The sequence below is a fragment of the Anomaloglossus baeobatrachus genome, chromosome 10 (assembly GCF_048569485.1).
Source record: "Anomaloglossus baeobatrachus isolate aAnoBae1 chromosome 10, aAnoBae1.hap1, whole genome shotgun sequence".
NCBI classification, from domain to species: Eukaryota; Metazoa; Chordata; class Amphibia; order Anura; family Aromobatidae; genus Anomaloglossus; species Anomaloglossus baeobatrachus.
The window spans coordinates 187,607,372-187,623,531 of record NC_134362.1 but is presented as its reverse complement, the minus strand read 5'-3'; the positions used below and the strand labels follow the sequence as shown (position 1 = coordinate 187,623,531).

The 16,160-nt window shown below is 50.8% G+C and overlaps 1 protein-coding gene across 1 annotated transcript in view; it reads right to left on the bottom strand.

The window, feature by feature from the left end:
• Positions 1 to 16,160, bottom strand: part of DRC4 (dynein regulatory complex subunit 4) — a 31,894-nt gene that overhangs the window by 5,564 nt on the left and 10,170 nt on the right. Inside the window, exons 7-10 of the mRNA XM_075325990.1 lie at positions 15,486 to 15,653; positions 13,980 to 14,066; positions 11,871 to 12,080; positions 11,722 to 11,787 (exon numbers count right to left, since the gene is read on the bottom strand). Of these exons, the coding sequence (XP_075182105.1) occupies positions 11,722 to 11,787; positions 11,871 to 12,080; positions 13,980 to 14,066; positions 15,486 to 15,653 (531 nt within the window). The remainder of the gene's footprint in view (positions 1 to 11,721; positions 11,788 to 11,870; positions 12,081 to 13,979; positions 14,067 to 15,485; positions 15,654 to 16,160) is intronic.

Below are 16,160 nucleotides of genomic sequence, written 5' to 3'. Positions count from 1 at the left end.
TGGTGGCAGCAATGGAGGCAGCCCCTTTCGCGCAGTTTCACCTGCGTCCTCTTCAATGGGACATCCTACGCAAATGGGACAGGAAGCCGACGTCCCTCGACAGGAACGTCTCCCTCTCTCAGGCGACCAAAGCTTCCCTTCGGTGGTGGCTTCTTCCCACTTCATTATCGAAGGGGAAATCCTTCCTACCCCCATCCTGGGAGGTGGTCACGACGGACGCGAGTCTGTCAGGGTGGGGAGCGGTTTTTCTCCACCACAGGGCTCAGGGTACGTGGACCCAGCAAGAGTCCTCGCTTCAGATCAATGTTCTGGAAATACGGGCAGTGTATCTTGCCCTGAAAGCGTTCCAGCAGTGGCTGGAAGGCAAGCAGATCCGAATTCAGTCGGACAATTCCACAGCGGTGGCATACATCAACCACCAAGGCGGCACACGCAGTCGGCAAGCCTTCCAGGAAGTCCGGCGGATTTTGATGTGGGTGGAAGCCACGGCCTCCACCATCTCTGCAGTTCACATCCCAGGCGTGGAAAACTGGGAAGCAGATTATCTCAGTCGCCAGGGCATGGACGCAGGGGAATGGTCCCTTCACCCGGACGTGTTTCAGGAGATCTGTTGCCGCTGGGGGGTGCCGGACGTCGACCTCATGGCGTCCCGGCACAACAACAAGGTACCGACGTTCATGGCACGGTCTCAAGATCCCAGAGCTCTGGCGGCAGACGCCTTAGTTCAGGATTGGTCGCAGTTTCAGCTCCCTTATGTGTTTCCTCCGTTGGCACTGTTGCCCAGAGTGTTACGCAAGATCAGGGCCGACTGCCGCCGCGTCATCCTCGTCGCTCCAGACTGGCCGAGGCGGTCGTGGTACCCGGATCTGTGGCATCTCACGGTCGGCCAACCGTGGGCACTACCAGACCGACCAGACTTGCTATCTCAAGGGCCGTTTTTCCATCTGAATTCTGCGGCCCTCAACCTGACTGTGTGGCCATTGAGTCCTGGATCCTAGCGTCTTCAGGGTTATCTCAAGACGTCATTGCCACTATGAGACAGGCTAGGAAACCAACGTCCGCCAAGATCTACCACAGGACGTGGAAAATTTTCCTGTCGTGGTGCTCTGCTCAGGGTTTTTCTCCCTGGCCTTTTGCCTTGCCCACTTTTCTGTCCTTCCTTCAATCTGGACTGGAAAAGGGTTTGTCGCTCGGCTCCCTTAAGGGACAAGTCTCAGCGCTCTCTGTGTTTTTCCAGAAGCGCCTAGCCAGACTTCCACAGGTACGCACGTTCCTGCAGGGGGTTTGTCACATCGTTCCTCCTTACAAGCGGCCGTTAGAACCCTGGGATCTGAACAGGGTGCTGATGGTTCTTCAGAAACCACCATTCGAGCCAATGAGAGATATTTCTCTCTCACGCCTTTCGCAGAAAGTGGTTTTTCTAGTAGCAGTCACTTCACTTCGGAGAGTGTCTGAGCTAGCAGCGCTGTCATGCAAAGCCCCTTTCCTGGTGTTTCACCAGGACAAGGTGGTTCTGCGTCCGGTTCCGGAATTTCTCCCTAAAGTGGTATCCCCCTTTCATCTCAATCAGGATATCTCCTTACCTTCTTTTTGTCCTCATCCGGTTCACCAATGTGAAAAGGATTTGCACTTGTTAGATCTTATTTCTTCCGAAAACAATACTAAGGACCAGGGGGCACTCACTGCGAGTGGAAGAAAAGCGATTCCGGCAGCTAAATAGGAAAGGGTTCTTTACAGTTAGAGCAGTCAGACTGTGGAATGCCGACCACAAAAGGTAGTAACGGCAGATACTATAACAGCTTTCAAAGAAGGGAATTTTGTTCACTTACCGTAAATTCCTTTTCTTCTAGCTCCAATTGGGAGACCCAGACAATTGGGTGTATAGGCTATGCCTCCGGAGGCCGCACAAAGTATTACACTAAAAGTGTTAAGCCCCTCCCCTTCTGCCTATACACCCCCCGTGCTCCCACGGGCTCCTCAGTTTTGGTGCAAAAGCAAGAAGGAGGAAAAGAATTATAAACTGGTTTAAAGTAAATTCAATCCGAAGGAATATCGTAGAACTGAAACCATTCAACATGAACAACATGTGTACACACAAAAAAACAGGGGCGGGCGCTGGGTCTCCCAATTGGAGCTAGAAGAAAAGGAATTTACGGTAAGTAAACAAAATTCCCTTCTTCTTTGTCGCTCCATTGGGAGACCCAGACAATTGGGACGTCCAAAAGCAGTCCCTGGGTGGGTAAAATAATACCTCGTAATAGAGGACTCGTCTACCTAGGCTGGCATCCGCCGAAGCATAGGTATGCACCTGATAGTGTTTCGTGAAAGTGTGCAGGCTCGACCAGGTAGCTGCCTGACACACCTGCTGAGCCGTAGCCTGGTGCCGCAATGCCCAGGACGCACCCACGGCTCTGGTAGAATGGGCTTTCAGCCCTGAAGGGACCGGAAGCCCAGACGAACAGTAAGCTTCGAGAATCGGTTCCTTGATCCACCGAGCCAGGGTTGATTTGGAAGCCTGTGACCCTTTACGCTGGCCAGCGACAAGGACAAAGAGTGCATCCGAGCGGCGCAGGGGCGCCGTACGAGAAATGTAGAGTCTGAGTGCTCTCACAAGATCTAACAAGTGCAAATCCTTTTCACATTGGTGAACTGGATGAGGGCAAAAGGAAGGTAAGGAGATATCCTTATTGAGATGAAAAGGAGATACCACCTTAGGGAGAAAATCCGGGACCGGACGCAGAACCACCTTATCCTGGTGAAACACCAGGAAGGGGGCTTTGCATGACAGCGCTGCTAGCTCAGACACTCTCCGAAGTGATGTGACTGCCACTAGGAAGACCACCTTCTGTGAAAGACGTGAAAGAGAAACGTCCCTCATCGGCTCGAAGGGTGGTTTCTGAAGAGCCGTTAGCACCCTGTTCAGATCCCAGGGTTCTAGCGGACGCTTGTAAGGAGGGACTATGTGGCAAACTCCCTGCAGGAACGTGCGTACCTGCGGAAGCCTGGCTAGACGCTTTTGAAAAAACACGGAAAGCGCCGATACTTGTCCCTTGAGAGAGCCGAGAGACAAACCCTTGTCCATTCCGGATTGAAGGAATGACAAAAAAGTGGGCAAAGCAAACGGCCATGGAGAGAAACCGTTATCAGAGCACCAGGATAAGAAGATCCTCCACGTCCTGTGGTAGATCTTGGCGGACGTTGGTTTCCTGGCCTGTCTCATAGTGGCAATGACCGCTTGAGATAACCCTGAAGACGCTAGGATCCAGGACTCAATGGCCACACAGTCAGGTTGAGGGCCGCAGAATTCAGATGGAAAAATGGCCCTTGAGACAGCAAGTCTGGTCGGTCTGGCAGTGTCCACGGCTGACCCACCGTGAGATGCCACAGATCCGGGTACCACGACCTCCTCGGCCAGTCTGGGGCGATGAGGATGGCGCGGCGGCAGTCGGACCTGATTTTGCGTAACACTCTGGGCAACAGTGCCAGAGGAGGAAACACATAAGGCAGTCGAAACTGCGACCAATCCTGAACCAATGCGTCTGCCGCCAGAGCTCTGTGATCTTGAGACCGTGCCATGAATGCCGGGACCTTGTTGTTGTGCCGGGACGCCATCAGGTCGACGTCCGGCGTTCCCCAGCGGCAACAAATCTCTTGAAACACGTCCGGGTGAAGAGACCATTCCCCTGCGTCCATGCCCTGGCGACTGAGAAAGTCTGCTTCCCAGTTTTCTACGCCCGGGATGTGAACTGCGGAGATGGTGGAGGCTGTGGCTTCCACCCACAGCAGAATCCGCCGAACTTCTTGGAAGGCCTGACGACTGCGTGTGCCGCCTTGGTGATTGATGTACGCCACCGCCGTGGCGTTGTCCGACTGAATTCGGATCTGCCTGCATTCCAGCCACGGCTGGAACGCCTTTAGGGCTAGATACACTGCCCTTATCTCCAGAACATTGATCTGAAGGGCGGACTCTGGCTGAGTCCAGGTGCCCTGAGCCCTGTGGTGGAGAAAAACCGCTCCCCACCCTGACAGACTCGCGTCCGTCGTGACCACCGCCCAGGATGGGGGCAGGAAGGATTTTCCTTTCGACAGAGAAGTGGGAAGAAGCCACCACTGAAGAGAGACTTTGGCTGCCCGAGACAGGGAGACGTTCCTGTCGAGGGACGTCGACCTCCTGTCCCATTTGCGGAGAATGTCCCATTGGAGTGGACGCAGATGAAACTGCGCAAATGGAACTGCCTCCATTGCTGCCACCATCTTCCCTAGGAAGTGCATGAGGCGCCTCAAGGGGTGTGACTGGCCTTGAAGGAGAGATTGCACCCCTGTCTGTAGTGAACGCTGTTTGTCCAGTGGGAGCTTCACTATTGCTGAGAGAGTATGAAACTCCATCCCGAGGTAAGTTAGCGATTGGGTCGGAGTCAATTGTGACTTTGGGAAATTGATGATCCACCCGAACCTCTGGAGAGTCTCCAGAGCAGTATTCAGGCTGTGTTGGCATGCTACCCGGGAGGGTGCCCTGACTAGAAGATCGTCTAAGTAAGGGATCACCGAGTGTCCCTGAGAGTGTAGAACTGCCACCACTGTTGCCATGATCTTGGTGAAGACCCGTGGGGCTGTCGCCAAGCCGAAAGGCAGAGCCACGAACTGAAGGTGTTCGTCTCCGATGGCGAAACGCAGGAAGCGCTGATGCTCTGGTGCAATCGGCACGTGGAGATAAGCATCCCTGATGTCGATTGATGCTAGAAAGTCTCCTTGGGACATCGAGGCGATGACAGAGCGGAGAGATTCCATCCGGAACCGTCTGGTTTTCACGTGTCTGTTGAGCAGTTTGAGGTCCAGAACGGGACGGAATGATCCGTCCTTTTTTGGCACTAAAACAAGTTGGAGTAAAAACCGTGACCACGTTCCTGAAGGGGAACGGGGATCACAACTCCTTCTGTCTTCAGAGTGCTCACCGCCTGAAAAAGAGCATCGGCTCGTTCGGGGGGCGGAGATGTTCTGAAAAAACGAGTCGGAGGACGAGAGCTGAGCTCTATCCTGTAACCGTGAGACAAAATGTCTCTCACCCATCGGTCTTGGACATGTGGCAGCCAGGCGTCGCAAAAGCGGGAGAGCCTGCCACCGACCGAGGATGCGGTTTGGTGAGGCCGAAAGTCATGAGGAGGCCGCCTTGGGGGCGGTTCCTCCGGCGGTCTTCTTAGGACGTGACTTAGACCGCCATGAATCAGAGTTCCTCTGGCCCTTCTGTGGCCTGTTGGACGTGGAGAATTGAGACCTGGCTGAGGGCCGAAAGGACCGAAACCTCGGTTGTATCTTCCGTTGCTGAGGCCTGTTTGGTTTGGACTGGGGTAAGGACGAGTCCTTTCCCTTGGATTGTTTAATGATTTCATCCAATTGCTCGCCAAACAGACGGTCGCCAGAAAATGGCAAACCGGTTAAGAACTTCTTGGAAGCAGAGTCTGCCTTCCATTCGCGTAGCCACATGGCCCTGCGGACTGCCACTGAATTGGCGGATGCTACCGCTGTACGGCTCGCAGAGTCCAGGACGGCGTTAATGGCGTAGGACGAAAAAGCCGACGCCTGAGAGGTTAAAGACACCACCTGCGGAGTAGAGGCACGTGTGACTGCATTAATCTCAGACAGACAAGCTGAGATAGCTTGGATTGCCCATACGGCTGCGAATGCCGGAGCAAAAGACGCACCTATGGCTTCATAGATGGATTTCATCAGGAGCTCTATTTGTCTGTCAGTGGCATCCTTGAGTGATGAACCATCTGCCACTGCTACTATGGATCTAGCCGCCAGTCTAGAGACTGGAGGATCCACCTTGGGACACTGAGCCCAACCCTTAACTACTTCAGTGGGGAAGGGGTAACGTGTGTCATTAAGGCGCTTAGTAAAGCGCTTGTCCGGAAAAGCTCGGTGTTTCTGGACTGTATCTCTGAAGTTGGAGTGATCGAAAAACGCACTCCGTGTACGTTTGGGAAAACGAAATTGGAATTTCTCCTGCTGAGAAGCTGACTCCTCAATCGGAGGAGCTGGAGGAGAAAGCTCTAGCACCTGGTTGATGGACGCTATAAGGTCATTTACTATGGCATCCCCGTCAGGTGTATCAAGATTGAGAGCAGCGTCAGGATCAGAGCCCTGATCTGCCACATCCGCTTCATCCTCTAGAAAGTCCTCATGCTGAGACCCTGAGCAGTGTGATGAAGTCGAGGGAAGCTCCCAGCGAGCCCGCTTAGCCGGTCTGGGACTGCGGTCCGTGTCGGAGTCCTCACCGTGGGGCCTAGTGGTCACCCCAGGAGCACTTTGCTGCTCCGACCGAGGGGGGCCTGGGGGCAATGATTCAACAGTGCCCGGGGCCTGTGTTACCGGTCTGTGCTGCAAAGCTTCAAGTATCTTGGCAGACCATCTATCCATAGACTGAGTCATGGATTGAGAAAGTGACTCAGAAAGTTTGTCAGCCAACACTGCAAACTCTGTCCCTGCCACCTGGACAGTGGTAGCCGGTGGTCCCACCCGTGGCTGAGGCTCCGGCTGAGTGAGTGTCACAGGGGCCGAGCATTGCACACAATGAGGGTAGGTGGAACCTGCAGGTAGCATAGCCGCACATGAGGTACAGGATGCAAAATAAGCCTGTGCCTTGGCACCCTTGCTTTTTGCGGACGACATGCTGTTGTCTCCTCCTAGAGCAAACAGTGAGGGTATATAGCCAAAAACAATTACTGCGGCCGAACAGAGTAAATGAATACACAGTAAGGATATATATATACAGTTCGGCACCCAGGGGGGCCAGCACCTAGTAACAGGTGCGGCTTACCGACCGCCCTCAGCGGTTGTGTGACCACCAGATTCCCTGCCTGGGCCTCCCAGAGCTGTGGAGCTCGGTCTGACATTCTCCACCTGCAGAAGTGCTGATAGCAATGGCTGCCGGCGTTCTGAGAGGAGGAGGGAGCCGTGGGCGTGCCTCAGAAAGTGCGGGAATCTGGTGCCCCGCAGTGCTCAGTGAGGGGGGAGGAGGATACCTACGTATGCTCCAGCCCTCACCGCTGACGTCTAGTCAAGCGTCCCGCCCTTACCCCTGACTGGCAGGCCCGGGGGCGGGATTATGCGGTACTAGGCCGCAAAAGCCGGGGACTAAAGTTAGTAATGTGGCCGGGAAACAAGCGCGGTCGGCGCGGTAGTCCCGGTCACAAAAACACCCAGCAGCTGCTGCAGCGTCCTTTACACAGGCGCTCTATGCGCCGTCCCCAAGGGGACACAGAGTACCTCAGAGTAGCAGGGCCCTGTCCCTGATGATACCCGGCTCCTGTCCGTCAGATTCCCCCAGGGGCTGCGGAGGGAGCCCGGTCCCAGTGTATGGTGACCGGTTAGGATCCCACTTCACCCAGAGCCCCTAAGGGATGGGGAAGGATAACGGCATGTGGCTCTAGCCTTTGTACCCGCAATGGGTACCTCGACCTTAACAGCACCGCCGACCAGAGTGGGGTGAGAAGGGAGCATGCGGAGAGCCCTGTTAGGGCCCTCTTTTCTTCCATCCGACAAAGTCAGCAGCTGCTGCTGACTAAAATGTGGAGCTTGTGTGAATGTGTCAGCCTCCTTCAACACAAAGCAAAAAACTGATGGGCCCGTGATGCACGGGAGGGTGTATAGGCAGAGGGGAGGGGTTACACTTTTTAAAGTGTAATGCTTTGTGTGGCCTCCGGAGGCAGAAGCTATACACCTAATTGTCTGGGTCTCCCAATGGAGCGACAAAGAAATCTTGTTTGCTTTTGCAGCTGCTGCTTGACATTGAGCGCTGCTGCTCAGCTTATTTGTAATGAGAATACCCAAGTCCTTCTCCTGTTCTGTAGTCCCGAGTTTACTTCCATTTAATGTATACGCAGCTATAGGATTACTCCGTCCTAGGTGCATTACTTTACATTTATCAACATTAAATCTCATTTGCCAAGTATCTGCCCATTCTGACATCTTATCCAGATCTTTTTGTAATATTGTACTATCCAGGTCAGTTTTTAATATCCTACATAGTTTGGTGTCATCGGCAAAGACTGACACTTTACTATCAATCCCATCCACAAGGTCATTAATAAAGAGAGTAAAAAGAATCGGTCCAAACACAGATCCCTGCGGCACCCCACTGCTGACTATAGCCCATTTAGAGAATGTACCATTTATGACTACTCTTTGTTTCCTATCTTTTAGCCAATTCCTTACCCAGTTGCATATTGCATATTTCTCTGAATTTGGTGTGCAGCTTTCACTTCATATACAAAACCATAACCATGACATGCAAAGCCATGAAGAACCTGTCTTCTCCTTACATCTGTGACCTAGTCTCCTTGTACTTACCTGCACGTAACCTCCAATCCTCACAAGATCTCCTCCTCTGCTCCCCTCTTATCTCCTCTTCCCACAATCTCAGCCACAACAGGTCAGACTCTCACCTAGCTTGGAAACCTTCAGAAGGAACTTGAAGACTCACCTCTTCCAACAAGCCAACAATTAAGTATTACTCACAGCAAGTTGGGCCGTAGTGTGTACATCGCCCAGGCCAAAAGCTAATGCTCTACCAGGATACAGCTAAACCCCCACTAATGTGGAAGCGTCACAGGTGCAGGAGAAGCAGATCACACACACACCTCCATGGAATGGAGGGGAGGCGAATGCTAGATGATAAAACTGCACACAAGTGGCTTGCACAGAGCGCTGTTCACATGCAGATGGCACAGTCACAAACCCGCAGCCTATTAGGTGACGCCCTTCTATTAGATCAGGCGGGTTGCCAAGCCGTACCCCACTGTGTATCATGCACGGACAGACACTCTACAATGCAAGGCCCAACAGAAAGGGGCCTGGCTGTATCCTGTACAAACAAAAAAAAACAAAAAAAAAAAAAAAAGAAAAACAAGCCAACAACCTGCAATAACCCTCAGTCCACTGCACCGCCGCACGACAAGCTCTACCCTCACCTACTATATCCTGACCCATCCCCCTCAGTCCACTGCACCGCCGCACGACAAGCTCTACCCTCACCTACTTTATTCTCACCCATCGCCCTCAGTGCACTGCACTGCTGCAGGACAACCTCTACCCCAACCTACTGTATCCTTACCCATCCCCTTCAGTCCACTGCACCGCCACATGACCTGCTCTACCTTTACATACTGTATCCTCACCCATCCCCTATAGACTGTGATCCCTCGTGGACAGGACAGGGTCCTCTCTCCTCCTGTATCCTCACCCATCCGCTGTAGACTGTGAGCCCTCTCGGGCAGGGTCCTCTCTCCTCCTGTATCCTCATCCATCCCCTGTAGACTGTGAGCCCTCTCGGGCAGGGTCCTCTCTCCTGTATCCTCATCCATCCCCTGTAGACTGTGAGCCCTCGTGGGCAGGGTCCTCTCTACTGTATCCTCACCCATCCCCTGTAGACTGTGAGCCCTCGTGGGCAGGGTCATCTCTCCTCCTCTATCCTCACCCATCCCCTGTAGACTGTGAGCCCTCATGGGCAGGGTCCTCTCTCCCCCTCTATCCTCACCCATCCCCTGTAGACTGTGAGCCCTCTCGGGCAGGGTCCTCTCTCCTGTATCCTCACCCATCCCCTCTAGACTGTGAGCCCTCAGGAGCAGGGTCCTCTCTACGGTATCCTCACCCATCCCCTGTAGACTGTGAGCCCTCGTGGGCAGGGTCCTCTCTCCTGTATCCTCACCCATCCCCTGTAGACTGAGCCCTCGTGGGCAGGGTCATCTCTCCTCCTCTATCCTCACCCATCCCCTGTAGACTGTGAGCCCTCGTGGGCAGGGTCCTCTCTACTGTATCCTCACCCATCCCCTGTAGACTGTGAGCCATCATGGGCAGGGTCCTCTCTACAGTATCCTCACCCTTCCCCTGTAGACTGTGAGCCCTCGTGGGCAGGGTCCTCTCTCCTCCTGTATCCTCACCCATCCCCTGTAGCCTGTGAGCCCTCTCGGGCAGGGTCCTCTCTCCTGTATCCTCATCCATCCCCTATAGACTGTGAGCCCTCGTGGGCAGGGTCCTCTCTCCTGTATCCTCACCCATCCCCTGTAGACTGAGCCCTCGTGGGCAGGGTCATCTCTCCTCCTGTATCCTCACCCATCCCCTGTAGACTGTGAGCCCTCATGGGCAGGGTCCTCACCCATCCCCTGTAGACTGCGAGCCCTCGTGGGCAGGGTCCTCTCTCCTGTATCCTCACCCATCCCCTGTAGACTGAGCCCTCGTGGGCAGGGTCCTCTCTACTGTATCCTCACCCATCCCCTGTAAACTGAGCCCTCGTGGGCAGGGTCCTCTCTACTGTATCCTCACCCATCCCCTGTAGACTGAGCCCTCGTGGGCAGGGTCCTCTCTACTGTATCCTCACCCATCCCCTGTAGACTGAGCCCTCGTGGGCAGGGTCCTCTCTCCTGTATCCTCACCAATCCCCCTGTAGACTGAGCCCTCGTGGGCAGGGTCCTCTCTACTGTATCCTCACCCATCCCCTGTAGACTGAGCCCTCGTGGGCAGGGTCCTCTCTACTGTATCCTCACCCATCCCCTGTAGACTGAGCCCTCGTGGGCAGGGTCCTCTCTCCTGTATCCTCACCAATCCCCTGTAGACTGAGCCCTCGTGGGCAGGGTCATCTCTCCTCCTGTACCAATCTGTACCTTGAATTGTTCATGACTATTGCACTTGTCTACGTATGCCCCTTTTCACATGTAAAGTGCCATGGAATAAATGGCGCTATAATAATAAACAATAATAATAATCATACCTAATAAATAGGATACGTTATGTGTATGATACCACTTCAGCTGTGTCTCACACCGCCCAACATTGAAGTAAAATGCACCATTAAATATCAGAAGCGGCTCCTCCTGGCATCCACATTTATCATCAATATTTATGAAGAGCTGTTTTGCGCACAAGGTCAATTCTCCATCCAAGAACTTGATACCCCTTGTTCTCCACCGCTAACACTTATATGATCCATCTAACCAGGTTCATTTAACATGGGGTCACCTATATGATCAAATCTGTGCTAGTGGATGCAATTGAGCTCATTAACGGCAGGGCTACACGGCCGCATTTAGTTTGCGGTGTTGCATTATGAATCGCTAATATTTCCCATTATCGTCAAACGTTGCATAGACTTCAATGCATGCGACCATGACTTACACGTGACTTATCTGTTTTTTTTTCCCTTTGACAGCAAAATCGCAGCTCTAATATAGTCGCATAGCAGCAGATTGCACAAACACTAAATTACTTACATGTGTTTTTTTTCGGAACCCATGACAGCACCTGTGTATAGATCTCGTGGGGTGCTGTCATGGGTGACCGATAAACACTTAATTACTTACCGGTAATGTGTTTTTTTCGGAACCCATGACAGCACATGTGTATAGGACTCGTGGGGTGCTCTCATGGGTGACCGATAAACACTTAATTACTTACCGGTAATGTGTTTTTTCGGAACCCATGACAGCACCCGTGTATAGAACTTGTGGGGTGCTGTCATGGGTGACCGATAAAACACATTACCGGTAAGTAATTGTTTATCGGAACCCATGACAGCACCCCACAAGTCCTATACATGGGTGCTGTCATGGGTGACCAATAAAAGTTGCATAAATGTTTTTGGCCACGTGTCTGTCAAAGTATCGGTCAGTGGGCTATAGGAAGTATGTCCTGCCCCGTGGACCTCATATCAGTGCTATGGATCCTTACCTTACAGACTCTGGCCAGTTCATACTGCAGATCCTTAATGGCATTATTCTTGGTATCTAACACATCCTGTGCAAAACGAGAAAAGAAAAATACTTTATAAGTAAGAAAAGCCGTACAGGTCTGCTCTACAGTGACCGAGCGCCTCGTACCTCCAGCTTGCGAGTCACCGTACTCAGAGAGACCGGGTCCAGGTTAGATGCGGCCAGCACCTCGTTGAGTTGCGCCTCCTTCTTCTCAAGAGTGTCTCCCAGGGCCTGTAACTTTCTTTCCAGCAGTAAGTTCTTGAAGCCGTTCTTCTGCTGAACTTCTTGAATTGCGGCTTTGAATTTATTGTACAGCTCGTCTCGCTCGCTCTGGATCTACGGATCAAGAAGGATTCAACTGAGCGCTCAAAGAAGCAAGAAGGATCCAACAACTGAGCACTCAAAGAAGCAAGAAGGATCCAACAGCTGAGCGCTCAAAGAAGCAAGAAGGATCCAACAGCTGAGCGCTCAAAGAAGCAAGAAGGATCCAACAACTGAGCGCTCAAAGAAGCAAGAAGGATCCAACAGCTGAGCACTCAAACAAGCAAGAAGGATCCAACAGCCGAGCGCTCAAACAAGCAAGAAGGATCCAACAGCTGAGCGCTCAAAGAAGCAAGAAGGATCCAACAGCTGAGTGCTCAAAGAAGCAAGAAGGATCCAACAGCTGAGCACTCAAAGAAGCAAGAAGGATCCAACAGCTGAGCGCTCAAAGAAGCAAGAAGGATCCAACAGCTGAGCGCTCAAAGAAGTAAGAAGGATCCAACAGCTGAGCGCTCAAAGAAGCAAGAAGGATCCAACAGCTGAGCGCTCAAAGAAGCAAGAAGGATCCAACAGCTGAGCGCTCAAAGAAGCAAGAAGGATCCAACAACTGAGCGCTCAAAGAAGCAAGAAGGATCCAACAGCTGAGCACTCAAACAAGCAAGAAGGATCCAACAGCCGAGCGCTCAAACAAGCAAGAAGGATCCAACAGCTGAGCGCTCAAAGAAGCAAGAAGGATCCAACAGCTGAGTGCTCAAAGAAGCAAGAAGGATCCAACAACTGAGCGCTCAAAGAAGCAAGAAGGATCCAACAGCTGAGCACTCAAAGAAGCAAGAAGGATCCAACAGCTGAGCGCTCAAAGAAGCAAGAAGGATCCAACAGCTGAGCGCTCAAAGAAGTAAGAAGGATCCAACAGCTGAGCGCTCAAAGAAGCAAGAAGGATCCAACAGCTGAGCGCTCAAAGAAGCAATAAGGATCCAACAGCTGAGCGCTCAAAGAAGCAAGAAGGATCCAACAGCTGAGCACTCAAAGAAGCAAGAAGGATCCAACAGCTGAGCGCTCAAAGAAGCAAGAAGGATCCAACAGCTGAGCGCTCAAAGAAGCAAGAAGGATCCAACAACTGAGCGCTCACAGAAATATATACTAAGGTTTAGAGGTTAAAGAAGCTATGTTTACCCCCTTTCATTGTGGGCTAGATCTTCTACATGCGGCACCTTCCTTAGGGTCTTTCCACAACACTAAAGGTCCCTTTATATGCTGCATTGAAGTCAGGCGAACCCCACTATTTTGGCAAAAGGTTCAGCTATTTAAACAGTATGGCCTGGAGTTTTGATCTGGAGGAGAGGTTTTCCAGAAATTATCATGGACAGTTAAGTAGGTGATGCCTAAAAGGGCAACTATCAACTGTTTTTTGCCACTTAATCTCAGAGGATCATAATGTAAAAGCAGAAAGCCTGATTCCAGGGATGTGACACTTATTAGTCTGTGTGCTGTAGTTTAAATACAATCAGTGTTTTATTAGCAGGAGATTATTATCACTGCAGGATTAGATCTCACGTGCAAACCAGTCAGGGGTGGGGGGTCACAAAAATTAACCTATCACTGACTGGCAACTTGTTGACAATCTACAGTGTACAAAGGAAGCTGCCAATCAGTGATGTGGGCGGGGTTATACAGAGCAGTCTGAGCACTACTACATCTACAGCAGAGAAAACAGGGATTGTAGCAAAATGGCAGTAAGCAGCCCAATAAGTGACACATTGCTTGACTCAGGGTCTCTGCCCCTACGTTATGCTGCTCTCCAAGTACATAGCAAAAATCTGTTGACAGATTCACTTTAAAAAATGGTAGTATATAGGATCTCGAGTATATCTCAATGACTCAATAGGGATAAATTACTTGAGCATGTGATGACAGACTATGACTCCGCGTACAGCAGGCCACATCACATTCTTTGGCTTAGGAGCTGACACTCACCTTCTGGAACCTTTGCACTAATACTTCATGCTCCCATTTCAGATCCTCTAGTTCTTTCTCCGCTGATTTCAGACGCGATTTCGTGCTCTGCCGGGAGAAAAAAAAAACAATGATTACAAACGTTTCTATATGAGCTGCCACCAGGAAAGTGACAGAAGCTGGTTTATGAGAGGATAAGAACTGGATTATGTGACTACAACCATGTGTAATTAATAGGAAAAGAAAGACAAAAAGCAAAAAGGGGAATGGTTTTGTGGTTGTGGCCACAGATAATTCCTCTTATCCTTCCTCACCAGTTTTGCATTTTGCTGGTGTCCCCATCACTATATAACCTTTAATATATAATATGTATGCAACATACAGGATATACTCCAACATAATAATAATATATATATTATTATCATTATTATTTATTCACTTATATAGCGTTATTGATTCCACAGCGCTTTATAGACATCATCACTGTCCCCATTGGGGCTCACAATCTAAATTCTCTATCTGTATGTCTTTGGAGTGTGGGAGGAAACCGGAGACCCCAGAGGAAACCCACGCAAACACGGGGAGAACATACAAACTCCTTGCAGATGGTGTCCTTGGTGGGATTTGAACCCAGGACCCCAGCGCTGCAAGACTGCAATGCTAACCACTGAGCCACCGTGCCGCAATTCACTTCCCAAATAATAACTGTGTACACCCCTAACTAATACTGGGTGGCTATAGCTTGTTTCAATACTTCCCTTCCTACCCCATAAATCATCTGTGGTATTGGACACTTAACCTAGAGTGTTATACGATGCTCTGCTCGTCATCCACATCGCCGGGCAAAATCTCGCGCAGAGAACTCGTCGGCTCGCGCAGGGGCAGCACTGTTTTCGGCTCTGCCCAAAATAGGGCAAAGCTAAGCGCGTGGGCTCGAGCCGGCAAGGTCTCGGCGCAGGCGCGATATTTTGCCCGGCTACGAGGATGACGTCCAATCATCAAAGGAGAACGGCGCCAAAAGGAGGGACAGGAGCCACAAAATAAGACGCCCATTGGACCAGACCCAAAGATTAGCATGGTGGGAGATATTATAAAGGTATTTGTGGGGTCTATAATGGGTAAAGTGCTTCTTAAGGCGCTGCTTAAGATGCTAGGTTTGGTTTAGAGCTCAAAAATCTGAGGACTGGTTCCCTTTAATGGGATGAGATGTAATATATGTGATATCTGGTATCCTGCTGTGCTGCAAATATAAGTAGCTTTAACATCCAGTAATAATAACTGTGCTTCACTGCACTGCAAAAAATAATGGTAACATGGAAAACCCTGGGAGGCCATTAAACATAGACTGCGTAGGAAGAAGATAGATGACCGGGGCACCGCATGTACCAATTTCTTTAAGGAAAAAACCCGGTTGAGCCAATTGAAAAGATATTAATCTGCTGAGGATGTGGACGTAAGGGCTGAGGGCTTCCAGCATGAAATGATGTGTCCTAGTGAGAAGACGGGAGAAGAAACCTGACAACGTACGATCAGAGATGCCTTGTCCTTCTCATAGTTGGTCAGTAGTCTCTGGTGTTCGGCCACCTCGTCGCGGGCCTTCTGCAGGGGATCAACGAGGCGACGGTTTTGTTGCTGGAGGTCCGCCATCTCTTTCTCTAACCGATCTTCCTTTTTCCGCATCTCCTCCATCTGCTCCTGTAATGTGGATCATATATAAGGTTATTATAATCATTTTATTACAAGGTAAAATTAGAGCAGAAATGTATGAAATCAAGAGGAGTCGATCATTTGGTCTACTGCTATCTCCACCTTATACATGCCTGTGCCCCATTCACATTTTATGGCAGTCAGCAGATTTTTCGACCAACAGCCATCTCGGCAGTCTTTCCCAAACACAGGAGCCTTCATTCGGTCAAGTGCTCCAATGAGAAAGTCACAGACAGACATTGTGAGGGTAAGCCTGGGAAATAGGTCGTTTGCCCAGATGTAATAAGATGATCTGTGTGTGTATATAATCAAAGTGTAGATGTCGTTGCATAATTATCTGTATGTCTATATGTCTATATGACAATTGCATAGAAGGTTCATAATATGAAGCTAAGATGTGTATTCCGCAGGGTGTTAACAAAGATAATGAAGCCAAAATGAACAATGAACAAAGAGGTATTCATAACATGCTGAGAGAATTCATAATCAGTTGGT